A 25,363-nucleotide genomic window follows, 5' to 3' on the forward strand; every position below is an offset into this window, starting at 1 on the left:
CTCAGAACCACTTCTACAAATCAGGCCACAAAATTGAAACAAATAAAACAGTCACTCTAAATCTGTTTAGAAACCCCTGGGTTTTTCAGTCGTACTGTACATGACTTAAGAAACTATATGTGGTATTGGATGACATTTAAATGGTGAGCTATGTCATGCTTGGTAGTCAAAGAAAAAGGTTACTGTCATGCTTCAATAAGTTCAGTTAAGATAACTTGGTAATATAAGTGCTGCTTTGAATAGTTTTTAATTTATATATTTCAAAGCTGTTTGTTGTGAAAAGATTGCTTCTCTGTGATTCATATTTGAATATTATGAATTTGCTTTTTTGGGAATGATTATTTGTAGACTTTATAAATTTCACCTTAGTTGACAAGTATGGTTAATATTTGCCTTAGTTTTATAATAGTACAGGTAGGATGAATATATTATTTATATGTCTCAAGTGGTAAATATATATTCTCATTCTAATATCTTAAGATGTATGATACCTTTTAAAATTCCGCATGCTTTATAACTGGCTGAAATTAAATGACCAGAAGAAATAAATAGGATGCGTCAGAGAGTGAGACCTATCTTCATATTGAAAGAAACCAAAGTATTCTTATATAGAAGAATTTCTTTAAAGTTGCCAAGGAAGTGTAATGGATAGAGAAAGTTTTAGTAGACCTATGCATGACTGGGCACATTTGTTACTTTGTAGAATGAGAAAACTAATTTATTGAGAACAACCATGATCTCTTCTGGTATTCTAGATAGGGTGGATCATCTGTAAAAATTCTGCATTGATAATGCTGGGCATGGTGGCATACACCTTTAATTCCAGACCTCAGGAGGCAGAGGTAGGCAGATCTCTGTGAGATTGGAACCAGTCAGGTCTACAGAGTGAGTTCCAGGAAGGCTGGGATTAGGGAGAGCCTATCAAAAAAAAAAAAAAATTCTTCATTGGTGCTCAGTCCTTGTAAGCATTAAGCAAGAAGGAACATAGAAGAAACTGAGAACTTGTTTAAACATAAAGGAAAGAAGATGGGGTTTCATTATATAACAGAACTCAAAGCAAAAACAGGGCTAATTTTGAGCCCAGAAGTATAGTTCTATAGAAGGGTGTTTTTTAAAAGTGTATTCTTTTAATTTATTGTTGAGAACTTGTTGGGTACAAGAAGGTGACTAGGGATCTACTAGGATTCTCCCATACAAATATTTTCTTGTCAAATACAGAATTTAAATTAAATAACAGTGAAAATGGAGAAATCAGTGGGTTTCAGGAACATTTGTTATCCTTGCATACATAATATGGATTAATCTATAATTAGCAAATGATATTGATAAAGTTCCAACCTAGAAATGTTGTCAAGTTCCATTGATTTTCACTCATCAGAAAAAGATTCCTTTTCAAATTGATACTATGAGCAGTTAACCAGCATGATATGTGGAAAAGTGGTTGTTTTCTAAAGTATAGTGTTGTTTTCTAAACTATCCAGTAAGGAACTTTAAAATCCATTTGACTAATTCTCAGATTTGGGGAAATATTGCAATAGGTTATGATTTTAAGCAATCAAAAGCATATCAAACCATTAGACTTCTGAGTATATTTGTTACAATTCTTTTCTCATGTGGTATAAGGTAGGTGTGTAAATTTTTATTCTTGTAGATAATTCCTTTAATTATAATAGGATACTAATAGAGAGGGGCTCAATGGTACATGGGCTTTGTGAGAGATACTTCCATGATAAAGACCTGATTCAGTTTAGTTACTAGACAATTCACTACAGTGTATTGTGATCTTTGGGCCATATTTGTATAGAAAAATGCCAATTCTCAGAAAATAGTTTTATTTTGGGGCAAAAAAAAAAAAAACCCTTAAAAAAAACCATGTTTCATTTTGATAAAGTTAACCAGGTTCAGTTGAGCAAATTTTGTGTAATCTCTTAAAAGTCCATGTTCTCATAATATTTGAATGGAAATCATTGCTTTACAATTAAGAAACATCTATGGTGGGACCCCATTATAATTCTGCTAGTGGGGTTTTGTGACTGAAATACATGAATTGCTATGTGGTGATGTGTTCTGGAGAATGTAAATTGGCTTGCATTTTATTCTGATATTTTTAATTTATGAATAATTGTAATGGGGTTCCATTGTATTTGACTTTTCTTAAATTGGATGTTGTGTAATTCTGCCTTCTTCATGAAGACTTTCATATTTTCTTCATTCTTTCATTTCCCAGATTTTTATTGATTTATTTTATGTACAGTGATAATTAGAAATTTTGCTTAGTGATTCCAAAACATTTGTCTGATTACATTTTAAACAATATATACATATTTTTAATTTCAGGTCAAATGGACTCTCTCATTCCTGGAGTGAAAGGATTCCAGACACAAAGCATATTTCAGACATCTGTGAAAATGGGAGACCTCGAAGTAATTCCTGGCAAGGTATAGACCAATATTCTGAGTCCAAGATCTGCATTCTGAGTCTTTAGATGTCAAGATGTATTCTTTCCTTTGTGATTCAGCTCTTCTCCCAACAAAGAGGTTTAGAATAAGAGACCAGTTGTTTGTTTCTGTTTTTGGCACTATTTTTACATTTTCGTTGATGGGAAATGACAGAGTTTCATAGGAGAATACACAGGAAACATTGGGAAGGCTGTACAGTGCCACAGAGGCTGTATTCGTGTAATTGAATGTAAAACAGTCATTTATCTATATGGAACTGTAGCTGTGAACACTCTTTTTCAGGTAACCTGGGAGGCAACAGAAAGAAAATCAGAGGCAAAAGATTTAGACCTCGATCTAATTCAACTGAGTAAGTTGTAACCTGTAATGGGAAAAGACATTCCAAGGTCCTGTACAATTAGTGTCAAATGTCAATTAAGCAGACAGTCAAAAGTACCACCTGCTATGCCTCTTGTCTTGGTTTTGTCTTTTTAATTATCTTTGTCCTGTAAAAAAATTAACCATGGCTTTTCTCTTTTACATAGGCATCTCCGCAACTGTGCCCATGCCAATATTCACTGATAGTAGGGGTCTCGCCCTTGCTGCAGGCTTTTCCTCCAGTCACCTGCCATTATGGTGTCTTGGTTCCCTTCTAAGGGAATTATGATAGCATTCCTTTCTTGTCATCGCCTGGGGTCCAACCATTTCAAAGGGTCACCCTTCCTCTCCTGGATACTCACAGGCTAGAAGCTTTGGGGTGAATCCTCACTCTGTTAGAGCATGACAGTGCTCAGTCTGAAGCCAGCACTCTGAGGTCTCCATGGCTGCAATCTAAGCATTCTCTCAGACTAATGGAATGAGCTTCCCTTTTAAATTTTCCTTCTGAGGACATTTAAAAGGGCATTTACTAAACTTGCTCTTTAACTGAATCATTGTCACGAATGCAACATTAACTGTTTTAAATGATAGCCATATTTTTTTTAGTAAAGGTCAGGTTCAAAGTTAAATTTAAAGTCTCTTATAATGAAGTAAACACCATTCATTTTTTGTTTGTTCTTCATTTAAGAAAGTACAAGCAAAACACAGCCTCCACAGACTTTTATTCCCCTTTAACCTTTTCTACTGACCCTGCTCCTTGATAGTAATTACACTTAGTTTTTCAAGGCACTTGAAAATTTCTAATTCTATCTCACTGTAGTGGTAGTTATTATTTCCAGGATCTCTATTGCTTTTCATTACTTAAAAAGTCTGAGTAGCAGGTATTTGTTAACTGACTGTCAGAAACTACTTTAGGTTTTCTGTCATATATACCTTGCCCTTTTCAGTCTAGGAATAATAATATTGCCCTGAAATTTGGACCTTCCACCTGAATGGTATTATCTTATAAGTGACTTATCTACAATTATTAGAGGATACTTTTACCTTAGAAATAATAGCAGTTTCAAGTGATACCATTGCATGGTCCAGAATGGCATCATAGAACTCCATCAAAAATAATGAGTCTACTAGAGTTTATCTTATTATGCATTCCCAAGGTGCTTAGATGCTTTAGGGCTCACTGCAGATAAACTCTTCTTGGAATGTTACTTGGTTTGTTTTGCATGAGGTCACCTGGTAAGAGTTCCTTAGCTTATCTTGGTTGCTCAGAAGAACACAGATAAAACTTCAAAGTACTCCAGAGAACTTCCTTTGTGGACTGTTTAGTATTCTAACAGTATTTCCTATAACTAGGCTTCCACAACTTCTAAGTAGAAAATCAGGTTCAACAGTGTGTTAAAGCTATGTGTTCAGGACCCAAAGAATGTATGGTGTTCAACAGTATTCATATAATATTTTCTAGAGCAATCAATTCTTTAAATTTTTTTCCGTAAAATTTCTACTTATAGCACATGATAAAAATCACAATATTATGGATAGCATTTGAGAAGTCCTGCCTGTGATATAATTAAGTTATAATATGTACTATAACATTATAATAGAATCATCTTAGTGAGGGAAAGGAGTCCCTCAGATTTTTTAGAATTTTTTGATTTTGGCTACATGACTTACATTAATTAAATGGAGCCAGTTTGTGACGCTGACTGCTATTCTCATAAACTTTCTCGCATGGGAATTGTATATATGAATATATATGTACACATATATACACACATTCATACACTTCTGAAATATAAAAATTTCTGATACATTGCATATAAATAATTATGTTAGCAATTTATAATAATATCATTTTGTGGCTATACTAGGACCAGAATGATCACAAGAGACATGTGCTTTACTTTCCTTACAATAAGAACTATGTCATGTCTATATTTCAGCATTCCCTTTAGTACCACATCATCCCAAAGGATGATGAAAAGTTGGGACATGAATTAAAACATGCACCACAAATGCATGCTCTGATAATCAAAAAGAAAACAAAACAGAGTGTCCTTGTTGGTTGTATTGTTTTCCCACTCAAAGCCTTTGCATCTCCCTCATTGTTGTTCATTATGTAAAAAATTTTTTGGCTTAGACTTTGTATTATATATTGTGTTTTTACAGGAGGGAGCCCCAAGCACCTGAGCCTGGGCACTCCCTCGCCCAGACAATCCCATCCCAAGGCATAAGTTCAGGGGGCTCTGACAGCCCCCAGACAGGGAGTCTGGATCACAGGTCAGTCTCCACCTGCCCCTTCATGCTGGGCTGCCACTTAATCTCCCTCCAAGTCCCCTCCTTGGCTGAGAACAGGGTTGTTTGATCTTTGACTGAGCCCCTGTATCTGCTCAGTGGCGCTCCTGGTCCAGCCAGCACCAGCTAATTTTCCTCTCCACCATGGAGAACATAAAGAGCTTCTCCTATCCTGCCCAATGCATTTTTTTTTTTTTTTTTTTTTTTTTTTTTTTTTTTTTTTCGCTAACAAGCCAAGTCAAGCCATGTAGGCAGGTTTATTGTAGCTTGGTAATGTCCCACCATTCCAGCAACCATGACCTACTGATGTTAGAAAGCTTGTGTGAAGACAGTTTCCTGGGCAGGTCCCCAGAGTTTGCTGCAGTGGCTCTGGGGAAGTGATCACACTCTTCTGAAATAGAGGAAAAGGTCCATCAATTACAAGTCAAGCCATGTGGTTGGAACTTTCTTGGATCAGCCATAATGCCTGTCCTTTTAAGTTTCTAAGATTGTCAGTGAAAGGAACAAAGGTCTCCCCCCAGGAAGTGGCCGCCTGCTGCCGGAAACTCTGCTGTGTGGCTATGTTTCACCTGACAACAGCTGCATGGGCTTTCTCTGTAGTTATCCCCAGACCAGAGCATTTACTAGCCTTCATCAGTGGCTGCATTTGCTTTTTGACTTTTTGTTTTTGTTCAAAGTCCTAGTGGAAATGTTCATGCAAGTTTTAATTGGCTATCTTTGTGAAAAGTGCAAGTTGGCAATGATTGTGGCTAAAGGCAAAACTAATGTGAGTTCTTCCTGAGTCAGGAGACATTATCCCAGCAAAAATGGTCTTATAAGCATAAAAATCAACAAAACCTTTCTTTCAGGAGGGGGTCATAATGCTCTCTTGTAGAATACCTTGGTTGTGGCTAAAAATGAGGGAAAGGGCTATGGAAAAAATCACCTTATTTTTAAATATAACTGGAAATGTAGTGGTTGGGGTTTAAATATATTTACAAATAATGAATAAATAACTGGTATAAAGAAACAAACTTTAACTAAAACCAATGTATTTTATAATTTCTCCTAGTTTGTTTCCAAATAAGTCTTAGAGGACTTAGATCTTCATTGCCTTATGGTGCTATGGAAGCTACTTTTAAAGTAAGAAAGCCCAGTAAAAACTCCAAAATTCTTCCAGCATTGAATCTGTTAAATTAATATTATTTTGTAAGGCAAATACCAAGGGGATGTGTTTTTGCTTGATTTCAAAATTAAAAAAGTTAAAGAAACTCTAGGGAAAACCAACTATATTTCCAGTTTTACTTCTTAGAAATTTGCACAGTATCCTGATGGTACTGTGACCAGATCCATCAGGGTGTTGCTAAGGCCATTATGATTCTGTGGCAGCCATCTAAATGGTTCACTATCAGACATTCTGAAGGCAACTTCTGAAGGCCATTTCCTAATGGGAACATTTTAGTCTGGAGTGCCCAAAGAGGAGGAAGGAACCTTGGGGCTGCAATTACATTGCTAAACTTGGATTCAAGAACCATGAGGTTCTATTTGGACCAAACTTAATATGCTGTGGGACTCTAGGATCAAAGTGTAGGACCCCTTCTGTTCCTTATAGAGAGAGCCGAGTACTTGCTGTTGACTCCAGCTTGGACTCAACTGTGGGGAGTGAAACAGCGGCTGTGTAAAAAGTCTTTTCATCCTGCTATTATGAGAACTTTGTTCCTTTAAATTGTCCTGAGTTTTATATGCTTAAATGTCAGGTTGGAATGGCAGCTACCTGAATATTTTCAAAAAGTACCATTATCATTTGAAAAAAACCAAGGAACCAAATGAGAGGTGGCCTGGAAAAAAGCCACTTTAGAGGTGGGTGAATGGAACTTCTGACAGGCAGTTTCATTGTGAGAAGCCACTGGAAAAGGCTTTCCCAGAAATATTTGAATAGTTCTAGAATGCCTTGAGCCTTGATGTAGCTGAGGTTAGTCTTATGCCGCTGTGTAGACTGCCTCATAAGCACCAACATCCATCCTAACTTATTTGCCAATGGTCACTTGCATTTGGAGGGTGAAAACATCCTGGCTAAGCTTGTGCTATGTATTTTCAGATTTTCTATCTTGTTCTGCTTTCTTTGTTCCTTCCATTGCTTTCTGCAGGTATTTAAACCCATGGTTCAAAAGAGACTATAATGTAGCTAAGTGGGTAGAAGATGTGAATAAAAACACTGAAGGACCGTACTTTAGGTATTTTATAAATTAATTTTATTTCCCTTTCAAACTCTCCCAGCACATACAAATACTGTAGTGTGACTAGCTCTCTATCTTGTATCTCCTAATACAAGTTTCTATAGGTGGACCAGGTCCTTGTTTATTTGCTGCCTTTTAATCTGTTTTTGGCTTCCTGAGCAAGTCTAGTTCTTCTCTGAATGTTTCAAATGAAGCCATTTGAAAGGGTTGCCAATTAGTGCATGTCCCTGTCACCATCTTGAGCTTTTTAGTAGCTTTCTCTTCATTTTATGCTATGTAGTGTTCTATAGGCATGAACCATACTTTCCACTAATAAAGAAGCACCATTAACCTCAATAATTTAATTTCTAGACTTTAGTAGTTTCATAATGCATTTTTCCTCCTTACTACCTAAGAGTGCATAGTGCATATGACAACTCCAGGAGAAACACTAAAAGAAACTAAATGAAAAGGAATTTTTCTTGAGGTAGAAACTGATTTGATCTAACTGGAAAATCATTGTGATATTATTGACCACATGCCAGTATGGGAGGAGCTTAGGTTCCTTTATTCCACACAAACATTTGCTACCAGAGAAGGGCCATGTTCAGAAGAGTGTTTACAGACCCTAAGCAAAGCAACTGAAGATTTTTTATGCTAATAAAAATGTTGTCTAACACATCATAAGCAGGAAGGAGATATAAAGCACTCTTGACTAACAAGAGAACTTTATATTTCAGAGACTCTAAATTACTCATTTCTCTGAAACTCGTATTATAAGTTAGAATTTCCAAGAGCTCTTAATGGCAGCACCCCCCCCACTTCATCTAATGTTAAAGTGGTTACTTAGGTAAATGTCCACTTTATATCTGATTATTTTTGTAGAAAACTAAGGAGAGGAAGAAATACAGATTCAGTCACTACCCCTTCTGAGCACAATTTGACAGTTTTTATATTACTTATTGCCACAACTTGGGTCAGCACTGAACAGATATGAAAATATGTGTATTTAACTCTCAGCACCCATATAAGGTGGACGTTCTCTTCCAGTGTACCATTTAGTTTAGTTGTATATAGTTTGAGAAAATGATTAGACCTACCTGCATTTTAATTTGATCCATAACATTTGCCTATAAGCCAAGTAAAGCATCACTCCTGCCTGCTTACAAAAATATATTCTGCTTTTATGCCCCATCTTTCCTTTCTGCCCTGTCTTCTGCTTATCCTTTTCCACACTGAGCCTCATATACATACACTCACATTCAAACATCCCACCCTCACCTGTAGCTCCCAAGATGGTCAACGTCAGGAGTACAGGTAAGATGATTTTGAATGTTATTTGGAATCTTGGCTCACTTGTAGTCCTACTTTCTCTTTCCATTTATCAGGCTTGTGGGCAGATTGTAGCTTGTACCACCCATGGCACCCAAAAAGGAAGATTTTGGCCCTATAAGCATTAGGGCTTTAATTTCTAAATCAACTTAGCATGTATACAGCAATAATTTCTGAAATGGTACCCCGGAAGAGTTGATTTACCTCCCCTGGGTGAGCTGAGAACTTTTGATGTGGCTTGGAGAGAAGAGTTCCCAATTCTTAAAGTCAGCCTCCCAGGTCTGCCCAGAAGTCGCATGAACGCACTTTGGATGGGGAAATGCTTCAGCAACCCCTGCTTGCACGAGCAAACTGCAAGGCAATTTTAGAGGGTCCCTTTATCTCGTCTTTCAATGCGAGATGTTGGTTCCTACATTACATAGTCCCGTTAAGGATTAATTATTAAATATTCATATTTTGTTAAAAGGTAAAGTTCCTTGGGCAGTTATAATTTGACTGTTATCTTTGTTTCTCCATTGCTGTGACAAAACACTCTGACCAATTCCAACTTGGGGAGGAAAGGGTTTATTCAGGTTACATCTCCCAGGTCACAGTTCATCAGGGAGCCCAAGGTAGGCACTCAGGGCAGGAACCTGGGAGCAGGAGCTGGAGCACAGGCCATGGAGGAACTCTGCTTACTGGCTTGCTCCCCTGGCTCCTGCTCAGCCTGCTTTCTTATGCAACATAGGCCCACCTGCCGAGGGGTGGCACCACCCAAAGTGGGCTAGGCCCTCCCGGCTCACTCCTCAAGAAGATGCCCCTCAGACATGTCCACAGGCCAGTCCAATAGAGGCAATTCCCCAACTGAGGCTCCCTCAACCCAGGTGTGTCAAGTTGACACTAAAGCTATCCAGCACAACTGTCATTTTTTGATTAGTAAGGATTGTGCTGGTAAGACTTGAATATCAACTCTGAATTTTGGTGGCAGTGGTGAATAATTGAGATGACCCAGAGCTCTTAGCACCATGATTCTGACATAACAAGAGTATTTCATCTATGCTTCATGCAAGCCAAACCTCACATGGGAGGCCTAAAGTGCATTCACATCTAGGCCTGGGCTTTACCAACCCTGTACTGAAGCTCTCTTGACAAAACCACGAAGGCAAAGGTCACCTTCTTAATCACATTTATGGGGCTGGATTTGTGGCATTCTTGTCAAAATACAATGGAGACATTGTACCCACAGCAAACTGGTCCAAAATATAGCGTACCATTGAAAACATGGTATCCCTAACTGTTAGGTAGCGCAAGCTTATAGGTTCTGAGTGACCAGTGGGTTTCAGCTGTGCTCCTTTCTCCAGTTCTTATATGACAGTGGTTTTCCTAATTGTCCTCAGCATGTACTCAGGCTATCAGGAAATCAGAGCAGAAGAGTATCTGCTGATGACCAGTGCCTTAGAAGCTCTCAAGAGGCATCCATACTCTAGAGTATTATCCAATTGTTTACTCATTTCATCTGTGGTTTTTGAGCCCATTTTCACAATCTTATGAAAAATATATCAACTCCAAAAATAAATTGTAGTAGTTAATGTGTCAAGTGCCTGCCGTATGTTTATTTCTCACATCACATGATGCAGGCATTCTAAGTCCCTTTCTCTGGATGGAGGAAACTGGGGTACAAAGGGTTACTCAGCTTATCAATGTCAGGTCCAGAATTAGAGCCTGAAACTCTGACTCCAAAATCTGTTCCTTCTTCATTCCTTTGTAATCACTTAAAAGTCATAGAGAAGAGTGGAAGTTTAGGTCCTGTATGAGGACATTTAAACCCTCCTGGATCAGGCTACTGTAAAATTAGTTTGTGTACACAAGTGGATAAGGAGTGGCCCTGCAAATGGCTCATGTGATTTGTATGCCTATATATGAAAATGGAGCCCCAAGATGCACCACAGTCCTTTGGCACACAAGCCCACCTTCATTGTATAACTATGATTCCCCTACACCCTGCCCCGTTCCCAACTTTCATTTTAATCTCTGCTCTGGCCTTGTCCTACTGGAGGCTGTTTCCTATCTTTTCCTACTGAAGCTGTCCTACTTGGTTTCTTCTTGCCCCCCAGGTCCAGAGTATAAATTAACTAATGTACTACTGTGAGAAGCAGTGGAGAGCAATTTATTTGGGGTTCTGAAGACTATTTCCAGTTTTGTTTTGTTTTACTCATTATTAGTTGTACAGCTCTACTGCGTCAAAAAGAAGACTCTGTTTCCATGATCTTAGAGAAAACAGGATTTAGTTGTGTGTCTATCTTTCTTGAACTTGGACTTTTTTAAAAAATGAGTAATGTTTAGGCTAAAAAGCTGAACCCAAGTTGATAGTCTTCTTTTTAGAAGTATGCACTTAAATATCTAAGTGCAAAAGTCTTGTACTCATTTTATACATATTGAATGTTTCATAAAAGCCATGATCCTGTTTAAAACATTTTACTAAAAAAGCTATTTAAGTTTTCAATTCTAAAAATGTGCAGCAGGGGGTTGGGGAATAGCTCAGTTGGTAAAGTGCTTGTTATGCAAGCATGAGCACCTAAGTTTGATCCCTAGAACCTACATAAAAATGTTAGGCATGGTGGCCTGCACTTCCAGTTCCAGTGCTAAGGAGGCAGAGACAGGCCAACCCCTGGGGGCCTAGCCTAATCAGAGAGGCACTGTCTCAAAAATCAAGGTGGATTACACCTGAGGAACAGCACTGGAGGTTGACCTCTGACCTACACACATACTTTTACACACATGTGCCTCTGCACACACAGGAACACGCACACACGTACATACACACAGAAAATATGTAGCAATATGTTGCTTTAATAGAACTTTATAGGAATTGAAGTATTGTAATTCTTAGTTACATTCATCAACCCAGCAATTGTGCGTATTAGCATCAAAGAAACCTGAGAGCTGTTTTGCTTCAGCACCTGCTAGAGAGTGCACCTGGTTAATTTTCAAAAACAGAAGAACATTAGGAGTTAAGGTTTAAAAGTGAATGGGACCACCCTTGATTTTTAAATCAGTTAAGGATACTCACTTGGATCCCAGAGTACATAGGGAAAAAGCATTTTCAAAGCTAATATTGAATTCAGCAACCTTAAAATGGAAATTAGTTTGGAAGCTATGGCAGTACCAGAGCCAGATAGTGCATGGATGGGGATCCTGCCCTGCCCAGTGCTTCATAAACCCCATACTGCCAGGCTGAGCCAGGCACAGCGGAAGAGGTGCAATGTGGCAGGGTAGTTCAGAGATGCAGGTGCTTACACCTTGCACAGGAATTCAGGAGTCATGCAGGTGCAGTGGTAGCATTTGGGAAAGTCATAGCTTATGTAGTTATCTGTTTCCTACAGATAATGAGTGCCTACTTTTCACTCAAACTTTTTTTTTTTTTAACTCTTAAAGACAAGCTAGAAACAGAAATAATCTCTCCTAGTGTGCTCAACATAGGCATAAATATTACAATTGCTTTACAAACATCAAAGCACTTCAGTGTTATAGACCACTGCTTTTCCAAAAATGCTGATTATAGGGATGGATTAGACCATTTTTGTATGTTCTCATCAGACTTTGTTTGGCTGGAACTCTGCACTCCTTACTGCTTGCATGTTTACTAATTTATTATTAAAACCCTTGTACATGCCTTTGTTCCTTTACAACTAACACTGGCCTCTAAATGCATGAGTTTATGTAAACTAAAGTGTGATTTAGCAACTAATAAATCTTATCAGTGATAATATATTTTAAGTTCTTAATTGGAATTATTGAACATAGAAACATTTTTCATTAAATGGTAAAAATAAGGCAGTATATTAATGTGCTGTTTGTTTAATTTACCATTATGAGCTCTTAGAGTAATTTTTCCCTTCTCCATGTTAGCTTTTTATTTACTCTAGATGAAATTTTATTATTGGCTTTGTAGTTAAAAGTATGATTCTGTGTAGAAACAGTTAAGCAATTCATCACTGTTGTGGAATTAGGAAGTTAAAATCCCAGCATTCCAGATTCTGGAATGACTGAGCTATATTCCCAGTAGCTAAAGCTTTGTAGTAGATGCTTGTGAAAGTAGACGTCTGAGAGCTTGTTTTGAACCTGCTTTACAGATATTTGAAAAATGATATTAGGCAGTCATATGATAATCATTTCCTATGTTCTCAACATCTCAGGACTCTGTCTCCTGCCAAGTCTCCTTCTTCATCAACTGGATCTATTGCCTCCAGCAGAAAATACCCTTACCCAATGCCCCCACTCCCCGATGAGGAGAAGAAAGCCAACCGACAGAGTGCCAGGGTATGTAGTGACTTCCGCATGCTTTCATATTTGGATGTTAGTGCTAATCTTTGAGTTTTCTTCCTACTTCTTTTTCTCCCCCACCCCCAACTTGGACAGGCTCTTGTTAATCTAGCCTAGGCTAGATTCAAACTCATGAAAATCCTCTTTTCTCAGTCTCCTGAGTGCTGGAATCATAGGCTTGCACTACTGTGCCTAAGCCTGAGTTCACCTTTTAAAAGAGGACTAATTCTCCTACTTTGTTTGCAAGAAAATGAGAAGTAATTTACTTGAAAACATATGCAAATTAATCTTCCCTAGTATACTGTAGAGATACTTGGTGTATGTTAGTCATTACTCTGAGCTTACCTCTCATTCTTCATTGTTCTTATATTCAACTCTGAGTTTGAAAAACAAAGGGTGTAATTTGCTTTATGAGTTTCTTGCCTGGGGATTTGAGAGACTAAGTAAGAGTTCCTTTTCCATGCCCAGTCTCCTTGCTTGGGTCTCTCACTGGCTAAAAAAAACTGCATAGAATTTTAGAAATAGGAACTTGTGACAAGAGAACCAAATGAGGGTAGAATTTGTATATAAGGAAAAGGAATTTGAAAAATTTGTAATATTGAAAGAATACTGCAAAGGGCATGGTAGACTCTAACAGCTTTTTATGTTTTTTTTTAAAAAAGCTAAATTTATTGTTTTGTGGTACTAAGAATTGAATCCGAGGGCCTTGCTCTCCTGGAAGGAAAATGCTCTCACTCTGAGCCACATTCCCATCCTCCAAAAAGTCAAAATTTTAAAAAAGATCTATTTTATTCTTTAAAAATTGTGTGTGTGTGTGTGTGTGTGTGTGTGTGTGTGTGTGTGTGTGTGCATACGAGTTCAGGTGCCTGTGGAGGCCAAGAAGAGGGTATTATTTCTCCTGGAACTAGAGTTACAAGAGATTGTAAACTGCCTGACATGGGTGCTGGGAACTGAACTCTGGTCCTCTGGGAAAGAAGCAAGCATTCTTAACCACTGAACCATCCTTCCAGCTTCCCAAAAGCTACATTTAAATACAAATATGTAGGTATTCATCCTTTTTATAAAAATATAATTCCCAAGAAATTTTGTTTAGCTATTAAATCACCTGTTACATTTAAATCAGTATACAATGGACTCACAACATTACCAGAACATAACCATTTTGTGAAATTTGAGATAAAGTGAAGTTTAGCGTGGCAAACCAACCTTCGAAGGTTTAAGTGAAATAGAGAAACAAAAAGAATGATCACTGATGTCTACACTCTGTTATGGTCAGTTTTATCTTAATGTTGATCTTCTGAGAAAAAAAATGTTGCAAAAAAGGTAAAGCTTTAAAAGCCTTGGATGATTTATCTGGCAGAGGCTTCTGAGTTCTTAGACTTTTTGGTCTTGAAAGATGCTTTCAATCTTTAATCCTGAACTGTAGGGTTTAAGGTAAATATGGATCATTTGTATTTTGACTTGATCAACCCAGAGTCAATAAGAAAACAGATCATTCAAAGCTGATCAGATTACTATAATAAAAAATTATTTGCTTTTATTTTTATTTTATGTTTACGAGTGTATTGCCTGCATGTATGTAAATACACTTATGTTGTGCAATGCCCATGGAGGCCAGATGAGGGCTTTGGATTCCCCAGGAGCTGGAGTTATGGATGGTTGTTAGCCACCATGTGGCTGGGAATCAAACTCATGTCCTCTTTAAGAGCAGCTAATGCTCTTAATCACAGAGCCATCTTTCCACCCCCTGTAATCAAAAAGTCTTTACAAATAGGAAATGGTGTTTTGTTAACTGTGAAAACTACCTCTATCTATCAGTATAAGAAATGATAACAGATGGAAAAGAAGAATAACTCAGATTTCCAGCCCTGAGTTTTCTGGCTTTGTAAAAGGCTTATGGATAGACATTCAGTTCTCAGTGATGTGCTAGTTGATAATGAAGTCTAGGGCTGCATCATTCTTCCCTCCTTAGAGGATTATCTAATTATAGCATCCCTTGTTTTCAGCTAAATTGTCTGTATTGCTGTTTTGTTCTGTCAACCCGAGGATCTTCTCTCAGCTGCTGTCATACCAGGGTGTAGCTTATTGGAGATGTTTACACTTGGGAGACCATGAAAATAAGTTGCCTAGGGTGGCCCATGATCTTTCCATGGGCTGGGCAGGGTGCTGGTGAAGACTTTAGTTGCTGGAATAGTAGCATGAAAGGTCTGGTTTGTTCTAGATTCTGTGGACCAGCCAGAATCCTGGAGAATAGGTGGCCCCTGTCTCTGGGTTGTCTTGGTGAGCTGTGGAAAATTGAACAAACAGTTCATGTCAGCAGCCCCATGGTATAGCCACACAGATACAGCAGGCATGCCTATTGCTACAGGTGATCTTGCAGTTCTTTGCTCTTTGTTTCTAATAAGGGTAATCATGACTTTTAGGCTTTCTCAATGTTTCTACAAGGTCTCACTTATTTCATTTTTATAACCACATGTGAAGAAAATACAGCTCTCTGAGGCTAAAATCCTGTCTTTGAACCACTCCAAACCACTATCTGAATATTCAGATTTTCTTCACCTGGGACACTCCGTAAGCCCTCTGATTAGCTCCTCTCCACCAGGCCATATTGTCCACTCACAGAGATCCTCACAGTTAAGAGATTCCTTCTGGTTCCAAAGAACAAGGGAGTGAGCAATTTAACAATAAAGAGATATGAGATATAAAGCTGTCTTAATGCAGATAGCTCTGTGGCATATGCTACAATTCATGTTAGAACAAGATTTTCATAAAGATTTGCAAGAGCATGTTAATCTATCCCAAAAGATACGTATGCCAGATGTGGTGGGTGGCATATGACTGTAATCCCAGAATTTGAAAGGTAGAAGCAGGAAGAACAGGCGATTAAGGAAAGCCTGAGCTACATAGTGAATTTGAGGCTATTGTGGGTTACATGAGACCCTGTCTAAAAAAACAAACAAAAAAGAAATATGTATTTAGTAACTTTCCCAAAAGTTCATATGCCATGATCTATCTTATACTTCCTGTCAAAATGGAATTTGGATGGAAATCATAATTAACCTAAGTGACTCTAGACATTTGCTCTTTTTGTCTTTATGTATATTCATATGAGTCATATTGCCTGAAAATATGTTCTACTGGCAGACTTTTGAAAACAGCCTCCCTTCTCTGGTGAACTATCTTACTGTGCCAAAGTTGTTTTCTTCCATTAAGGCAATTACCTAGCATTGTGCAAATTAGATCTGATTAGGCTCAGTGTAAAAAACTGGGAGCAGAAGCAAGTAGAAGGGATGGGATTAAGGAAGGGAAGTGTTGCCCTGCTTGCATCCTTCCATGCTGACATGTCAGCTCCTGGAGGACAATTCCAGGAGGCAGTGGCAGACTTGGAAAGTGTGTGGCTTGCTCAGAGGCCCATACTGATATCTATGGGGATGGTGGTTGTATTGATGGAATCACACTTCCCAGAGGATAGTAGTTCTTAGCCTTGGTTATACATGGGAATCATCTGAAAAGCTTTCAAAATATTTTAAACCCAAATTGCACCCAATGAAATTTTTTTTTTTTTTTTGGATTTAGCTGGTGTAGTGTGCTACCAGGGCAGTGGATTTTAAAACTTTTCCAGATTAAAGATGGGGAGATGGCTCAGTTGGTAAAGTGTTTTCTGTACAAGCATGAGGACCTGAGTTTAAATTCCCCAGAACTCACATGAAAAGCTGGGCATGGCTATACATGCCTATAGCCCTAGCACTTGAGGGGGCAGAGACAGGAGGATTCTAGGGGTTCGGTCATCAGTAAGATATCTTGTCTCAATGTAACGAGGTGGAGAGCAATAGAGAAGGACACCAGAAGTCCTCCTCTGACCTCATGTACATGCATGGGCAATGTACAGATAGATGCACACATACATGCATGTATGCATGATCCCCCCCCCGACATACTACCCCCTTTCCCCCCGCACACACAAAGATAAGTTGATATGCAGGCTTAGGGGAGAGACCTAAAAGTTGGAGGAGTCTTTTATCCATTTATTAGTTCTTGCAAGAGCATTAGCTGTAGCCACATATGTATGAATGGAATCCTTTTTCATAGCTCAGAATGTCTTCTTTCTGCCTTCACAATGTGTCATTTTGTTTGTCTCTGTTGTGCAGCTATGGGAGACATCCATTTAAGAACAGCTGTTTACATGTGACACATCGAAACTGTTTACTTCAACTTTTATAGAAATCCAGCCTCACAGAATCATTGCAAAATCTATCTGCTCTTCAGACAATTCGAAGACCCTTTGAGACGCCAGAGGAGAGGACACCACGGGTCATACCTGGATACCATTTTCTTTTTGTCATTGGCTTAGGATTTAACCAAACCATGAAAAGAACTAATGAAATGTTACACTACAACATGGAACCATTTATGGTCTGGCACTGGATAATCCGCATGACAGATATATGTAGAATATCAACAAAAGTAACTCACATGACCCAAATGTAGCAAGTTTTCCTAAGGGACAGTAGTGGATTCAGAGCCTGGCATTCTGAAACACATCTTCATTATAAACAGTAATGCCATATGCATGAAGCTTCTGTTTATTGTTTTCCATATACAAGGAAACAACATCTCATGATAGAAACTAGCATGCAGGGCTAAGGCATATAGGACTTTTTTTCAGGACTATAAAGCTTTGAGAATCAATATCCCATATGCTAACTTTAAACACCTATTTTTATTTTTTTTTTACTTTTCATATTTATATCAGCATACAAGGACAACTGTACATATGTAAACATTTTTAAAATTAAAAAAGCAACTGTTACACATAAGTGTATTTTGCCAAATGCCTAAAAACAGTCAGTCACAATCATATCATTGTTCTCCATCCAGTGGTCTTCAGAGTATAAGCAGATGATGTTGTAAATATAGTGGTCAATGCTGTAAAAATGTCTCTTCATAATTGGTATTTGTCTAAAACATGTAATTTCCCTTTAAACTGTGTACAGTCTGGAGGCAGTTTTATTGAGTAATTAGTTAAGAGAACAAAATGCCCAGCCAAACTTCTGGACTTTCCATCTTGCTGAATGTAGGAATCCAGGTGTGTGGTGGCCATGCAGCCTCAGGACACTATGGGGCTCTTAGGAATCAGCCAGCCCATCTGCTCTATGTCACCAGTGTCACATAAGCTGTTCTCAGTCCCAGGACATATCCTCTAGTCTTATCTGGAGGCCATGGATTCCTCCCTCCCCTCCACAATGTATCTTGCTGAGATTGAGCAGGTGCCCCAAAGACCCAGAGCCCAGAGTGGGTAGCTTCCATCTTGCCAATATGTGAATGCTTTCTGGCCTGAAGTTTTGGTTCCTTGATAAAATCATTTCAGTCAACCTTATCTGTGAAAGGAATGACTTGTTTTCACAACAGCAACATTCACACATTTATCATCACTGGGATGTAAGTTGAAACAGGTCATTCTGACTGGCTTTGAAACAAGAGGATGGATGTTTTTCCTGTCCAAGGTGGGAAGCCTCAACAGGGCATAATGGGTTAAAGCTACAGAGATGCAGTAACTGCAAAGTTATACCATTAGCTGGCAAGGAAAATAGTCTGTTTTGAGCCTTATTTATTTTAATCCATTGAAAAGAATGAGGATTCTGTGTGAATGTCTGCTTGTTTAAAATAAAAGTTTAAAAGCTGCTTTAATGCAGTTCTGTCATTTTAAAAAAAGCCACTGTAGTGAGGTCTGAAATTGATAGACTCAAACACATAGTCTGCTCTGGTCTACTTCTGACTCCCTTTTTCTCCTTACTGCCTCTCAAGAGGAATGGAGTCATCAGACAAGAACTCAGAAATGCCCTTTGCATTTGATTTCTTCCCACAGTGTCCAGGAACACAATTTGTTTCATCTCTATGTAGAATCAAGTTATATGACCAAACCAGGGGCCAAGTTAGAAGGCAGTGTTAGAGTCTCCTCATTTCTGCAATGGACCTCTCTTCTGAAACCACTTTAATCATACAAAATTACACAGTGAAAAACAGCATTTTTCTCATAACAGGAAAGGATATGGTTACTGATGCCTCAGTAAAACAGTCCATCAGACAAGGGTTTAGGTGAGTGTTGGGCAATGTGTCCATGTATCTTAAACTAAAGACAGAAGGGCAGACAGATAAAAAGATGTAGCAAGTGAAGTGACTTTTTACCAAGATCACTTTAAGTGTGCACTGAATGTTTTCTGGTATTGAGTATATAAAAGGCTAATGTAATATAAGGTTTATTTTGACTACAAGAGTTTATAGCTTTGAATGAAAGGTGCCTCGTGTAAATATGCCTTGTAGTTATAGTTACATAAGCCCTAACTTGGAAAGAATCCACAATGGCTAGCTAGTCTGCTAGTTTTCTGTACCTATCTATCTATCTATCTATCTATCTATCTATCTATCTATCTATCTATCTATCTATCTATCTGTCTTTCCTCACTTCCTCAACTAAATTTACCTGAAATTATTATTGAAAACTAAAATCTTTATCATGTGCCTTTTGGGAGATATAGTTGCTCTAGTCTGAAATCATCCTCATATGAAACTGAATGAAAAGGTTTTGCTTAATTTGCAGAGATTATGATTTCAGAACTATAATAGCTTTAATGTTCTAGCCTGAGTATCTATCTCCCATTATTAAACATTCTTAGAACCATTTGTTGAACTGACAAACCTTAGTATAGATGTAGTTTCAAGAAGCATCTATTGGTAGACTTACAGTTGATGTTGTAGAGTATTTGATCTAAATACACAATGACTTTTCATTCACGGAAGTAGATAGTATGGACTCATGGCACCAAATACAAGCACAGTAATTACTTCTTTTTAAAATATTTGTTTTGAAGAGAAACTTTGAATTTACATAGCAGTTTTGAGTCATGAAACTAATATTCACATTTCCCAGTCCATTGTGGACTCATTTGCCGAGAAGGGCAGGAATTTGGCCTTTATGTTCATTGTATACCTTTTCTCTTGGCATAGATAGAGAAGCAGAGTGATAGTCTAGATGCCCGAGATAGTCTATTTATCCAGTCAGAATGCGTCCTGGATAAAGGAACATTGAAGACTTTCTACTGAGTCACCAGGAGAGGTCTAGGGTAACCTAAAGTCCTTAAGTAATGGACTGTCCAGACTTACTGTTCCCAGCCACTTCCTTTAGTTGGGAATTGAAATTCTCCTGTAGAGTTAGCAAGCTAGAAAATGTTCTCTAGTCACATGCAGTCTGTGGAAAGAGAGAAATCAATACCTCTCAAATAGTACAACATGAGGGCTCTCAATGTGCTGTAGTTGCTGTATTTGTGAAAAATAAAAAAACAAAAATCTCAGCACCTCAATTAGGTGGTAACTGAGGAATACCCTATCCCTAGAATTGTTCCTTAAAAGAAATACTGGCTGATAGAAAATAAGGGATTAAGATGCCTACTTATCACTTTGATACTAGTGCTTTATTAAATGATGCTAGTTTTTTTTCCCCCCTTCTTGATTTACAAGGCTTATAAAATTGTGTTTGCACTTAGAATTCCGGCATAGAATTTCTGAACGGAAGATTGATGAAGTTTCTAAAAGAAGGAACTGTGAAGATAAAATTAGATATTCTGTGCCCTCCCAGAGAAAGAGGACTCCTGTTTGAGTTCCATGACAAGCTTGCATTTCTTTCTTCTCTGTTGATTCCTTACATGTCTGCTTAATTTCATCCTGTCTACTGTTCTAGACAGTAGACCTTCTGTGGCTACTTTCCCTGTTGACCCTCTCAGATTTTGTTCTTTTTACAGTTATATTTGAGTCAGAGGAAGTGTGATCTTTCTACTCACTTTTAGTATTTCAATATCAAGTTTGTTCATTGGTTTTTTTCACCACATCATTTTTCTTTTGTTATATAGATCTATCTTAACCTTAAACTTACACAGTACTTTTGATATTTCCTTGTGGTTTTTCAATATAATAAGTCCTTACCTGAAAGAAAGATTATTTCTCTTTTACTTAAATGTAAAGGAAAAGAAGGTTACTTGGCAGTTTGCAGTATATGGGAAGAGGAGAACAGAGTTTGGAATTGACAGGAGTAAGAGGCAAGACACCTGTCTGAGCAGCCTGATAGGGCCCCACCAGCTGCTGAGACTGGATGCCCTGCACCGGGCAGACTGTAACTGTCATCTAATCAGTGACAAGGTGGCCTGAACTTTGAAACACTTAGAGTCCCATTTGCAGCATATTGTCTCCTTTTTGTGTTCCTCATGGTCTGTTTCTTTTCACTTTGCTTTCTTTTACAACTGTTACCTATGTTCCCTCCTTAGAGTCAAAATGAATTTTTCATTCCCATTCCAGCTTTATATAAAAAGCAAGCATTTCTTTGGAACAGGGCTCAATTGGAGGCTCAAAGATTTATTCCTGCTCCACCCCCGAGGTATTTAAAACTCTTCTGATTTTAGATGCAGTGTCTTTTCTCCTGGCATCAGAACTAAGGACTTAGGTGAACAGCTTTCCTTTTATTGTATTGTAAGGCACGCAGTTGGTAGTTGTGAACATTGGCTGAGGTAGCAGCCCATTCGGCTGTGTGTGAGCTGCATGCTGTTAGAGTGTACCCGCAGGGAGCTCTTAGCACTTGCTCAGAGCATATACTTTGGGGGGCCAGCACTTTTAGCTCTAAGGGTTTTCCTACCACACCTGTAGGTGCAGAGCCAAGATGCAGCAAGACTTAGAAAACAGCAGGTAGTATTTCCATTTCCATTCCCATTCATTGTTTTGTCAGTCCCCAGTATTGAGCATCTAAAAATCTGTAAACAGAAAGTCAAAACTTAAAAGACCTGCATCGTTTGTATTTCTGCTTTTCATATGCATGGCCTAAGAAGACATTATCTTCACTATGGGGTTCTATGGATGCTTCCAGAGTCTTCTTGCTTCCAAAGTATCTGCTCTCTCCTGATTAGAAACATCACCTATCATGGAGGCCAGTGCTTTCTTTGGCTTAAATGGAAACTGGGAGAACAGCAGTACAGAGCAGGGATGGGGTCTTTAATTTTCTTTTGACATGCCCGCATGGATTATGCAACTTGGAAAATGACTAAGGGATGGGTCTCAGGGTGTAAATCTCAGGAAGGGGCTAAGCAGAAGATAGCTTTGGGAGATCCTGGGATGTTTAGTCCTGGCATTAGGCGTACAGTGGATATTCACATGAAATGTGCAGAAGAGTTCAAGAAGGTCACAGGGACATGTCAGAGGGAAAAGGTACTGGGTGACTAAAGCAGACTTGTGTGTGTTGCTGTTTTCTAGAGCATTAGTGCTAGCTATACTTATTTCACTGTCCAGTGGTGTGTTACTGCTATAGTGTCCATAGACTGTATCACACTGGCAGAGGCTTCAGGAATGACAAGGGTTCTGAGCAGGGGCAGCATCATCTCACATCTCTAAGTGTCCTTGGAGCAAAATGTGTTTTGTTCTGATTCATTTTACAAAAAAGGCATACAATGAGACTAGACAATCTTGTTAATATAATTCACACACAGACCATCAGTTTCTGTTTTTGAAAAACAGGTTAGTTTTCCTCTGAATATCTCCATATATATATACATACATATATATATATCTCCATCTGCACCTAATTTTAAGACATTTCAGAATACGATTTACTTTGATGGTTAAGTTTTAAAAATGATACAAAATAGCCCAAATCTTTAAATATAGAGGTGCTAAGTTTTATCAGATAACACAATACAGAAAGAGCTGAAACGAACTCATACACTTAGGAGTAACACAAAGTTCCTGTTAAATTATACATGTGTATCACTGCCTGATTTGAAACCCCACTTTTCATTTTTAATCCGGCACAGTATCAAACTGTGATACTGCAACTAGTCTTTTTAATGGGTACAAATAACCCAACACCTTTGTTTTTTTTTAGAAGCTTTTTTTTTAAACACTAACTGCAAAAGTGCTTAGTAAGTTTATACAGGAAACAAAGCATGTACTTTTTTTTTTTTTTTAACTTGTTGGAAGATTTGCCATCCAAACTAGCATTTCCAAAAGATGATTTTCAGAAACTGCTTGTTTCAGCCCACCAAAGCAGTTCATACGCTGGTCAGCATTAGGCCTATGCCAGTGTTCCCCACATCCATTGCCTTTGAGATGCGATGCCCATCTGCAGACAGACATCACCCCAGGAGGAAGTGTTACAGCAACAGCTTTTTGAGTAAGTAGGTACTCATGTGTAGATACTTCGATTTGCATTGTTTTAACCTTTCTCTCCTAGTCTGCACTTCAAGTTCTTACGCTATTTTCAAAATCACTGGGTTTTGGCAAACACCAATAGAAATGTATATGGCAATTGCTTTCCTGAGCAAGCGTGATTTGTTTTATGGCTGTTCGAGTTATAAAATTGTTCTTACATTGTAGGCAAACAAAATCTTGCTGTTTTTAAAGGTTGCTATAACTTGAGATTCAAATTTCTGGCACAATTTTAGTATTCACTTCTGAAGCTAATAAGATAACAGAGTTTTCTATGTTATTCTCATTGTTAACATCAATAAAGTGACTTTCAATAAAAGATTTATGTTATTTTGATGTGTGGCTGTCTTTAATAGTTTTTCTACCCCCCCCCCACCTTGTCAGTATCTCTGAGAAGCTCTTCCAGGGGTTAGCTAAAGGAAATTTGTTCTGTTCCACAAGGTCCTAGAAGAGACAACTGACATGAGAAATAGAACAGTCCTTTCGGAAAGCCTGGCTGTTCACTTTGTTGGGCTATTTCCCCCTGAGGAAGCCTAGGGACTTTTCTGGACTCACCCATCTGCTTTCCTCCTGAGTTCTCCCCTGCTCTACTGAAGATTAATATCTTGCACTCTGTCCCACAGCCCAGGGCTGCGCCTGTGCTGCCTTCTCCTGAATTCACTGCCTCCAAGTTGTTGCTCCTGGTCCTTTTATCTTCTCCCAAGCAGTCATTAGAGCTACAAGTCATAACTGTGGCATTTGCATTTCCTTGCCCTTCAGCTGATAGTCTGCTGAGCAAAAAAGTTACCCAAGTATTGTTATAGTGCAAGAAAAATAGAAATCACTGAGGAAAGGCTTGCACATTTATTATAAGATTAAAAATGTTTGGGGCTGGAGAGATGGCTAAGCACTTAAGAGCTCTGCCTGCTCTTCCAGAGGGCCCAGGTTCAGTTCCCAGCACCTACATAGCAGTTAACAACTATCAGTAACTCTAGTTCCAGGAGATCCAACGCCCTCTTCTGGCCTCCAGAGGCACTGCATGCATGGGTGCACTTACATGCATGCAAAACACACATAAAAATAAATAAAAAATAGTGATTATATATAGCTCATTCCTCATATCTAAAGCAATTTCGGCATATATATTTCTTTATGTGAACACTGCACTGGTAATGCACTCAGATGAGTAGCTCACATGCCATCACAGCACTGATACCTGGAATATCACGACTGAGGCTGAACTCCAGCTTGGCTCAGTAGGAATCACAGCTTTAATTTAATGACTGCTGTGGTGCAAATCTACTTAACTACCATCAGGAAGTCTCTGGCAGCCACATTCCTATGGAAGGCTGTGCACTGTGTTAAAAATTCTTTACAAATCATCAATCTCCTGAAGCATGGAGACTAAAGCACACATCTCGAAAATAAAATACAATCCCAAATTGAGGTGATTGCGGAATTCAGTTCTCCAAATAGCTCAAGTATTTAAGTTTGAGCTCACAGCTTTACTATGCTCCAATCATATGCTTTAAAAAAAAAAAAAAAAAAAAAAAAAGAACAAGTAAAAAATTTAAAAGAGGCCAGGTGTGGTGGCTCATGCCTGCAATCCCAGAAGAAGTCAGCCTGGGTGACACAGCAAGTACCAGGGCAGTCAAAAAAAAAAAAAAAAAAAAAAAAAAAAAAGTGATGAGGATGAGCTGATAGCATACAACAAATGAAACACAGCTCAACCCAAAACAGAAATAAGGCAACTGTAATGAAGACTTTGGGGACAAAGAAAAGGGATAGCTATGCCAGATTCATCAGAGCGAAGGAAACTTTGGAACCATATAGCCAAATTGAAGAGTAAGTTCTCTGTTTTCAGAAAGAAATGGTAAAAACAGATATAGAGGGAATATGGAGACTTGAGCAATCGATAGTTAAAACTGAATGATAACAGAAACATGATTTGTAATTCTTCAGGACATACCTCCAAGAACAGAACCATGATCTAAATAGCACATTTTGGGATTTATCCAAGTGACAGGAGCTTAAATATAGGTCATAACCTTGGGTCAGTAACAGCCATCTTCCTCAGGGCTTTACTTACCCAGGAAATGACCATTTCCTTAAACTATGATTTCCTCAAAAGACTTTGGTCAGTTTAAACCAAATAGCAAGTACTGGGACTCTGAAAGGGAGTCCTAGCCTCCTAGTCTGTGGCAT

At 38.3% G+C, this 25,363-nt stretch overlaps 1 protein-coding gene across 12 annotated transcripts in view; it reads left to right on the top strand.

Annotated features, from left to right (window-relative positions):
* Adam22 (ADAM metallopeptidase domain 22) overlaps nucleotides 1-23,515 on the top strand; it is a 267,323-nt gene extending 243,808 nt beyond the window's left edge. For 3 of the 12 annotated variants that reach the window (XM_008822497.2, XM_008822502.2, XM_029558383.1), the window contains 6 exons: nucleotides 2,338-2,438; nucleotides 2,742-2,808; nucleotides 4,983-5,093; nucleotides 8,591-8,620; nucleotides 12,811-12,934; nucleotides 17,086-23,515. In XM_008822497.2, coding sequence (XP_008820719.1) covers nucleotides 2,338-2,438; nucleotides 2,742-2,808; nucleotides 4,983-5,093; nucleotides 8,591-8,620; nucleotides 12,811-12,934; nucleotides 17,086-17,106 — 454 coding nt within the window. In that variant the 3' untranslated portion in view covers nucleotides 17,107-23,515. The other 9 variants (XM_008822504.2, XM_008822506.2, XM_029558385.1 and 6 more) reach the window with 5 other exon arrangements.
* Nucleotides 23,516-25,363: the final 1,848 nt, after the last annotated feature.

Source organism: Nannospalax galili, unplaced genomic scaffold (assembly GCF_000622305.1).
Source record: "Nannospalax galili isolate Female #2095 unplaced genomic scaffold, S.galili_v1.0 scaffold85, whole genome shotgun sequence".
Lineage (NCBI taxonomy): Eukaryota > Metazoa > Chordata > Mammalia > Rodentia > Spalacidae > Nannospalax > Nannospalax galili.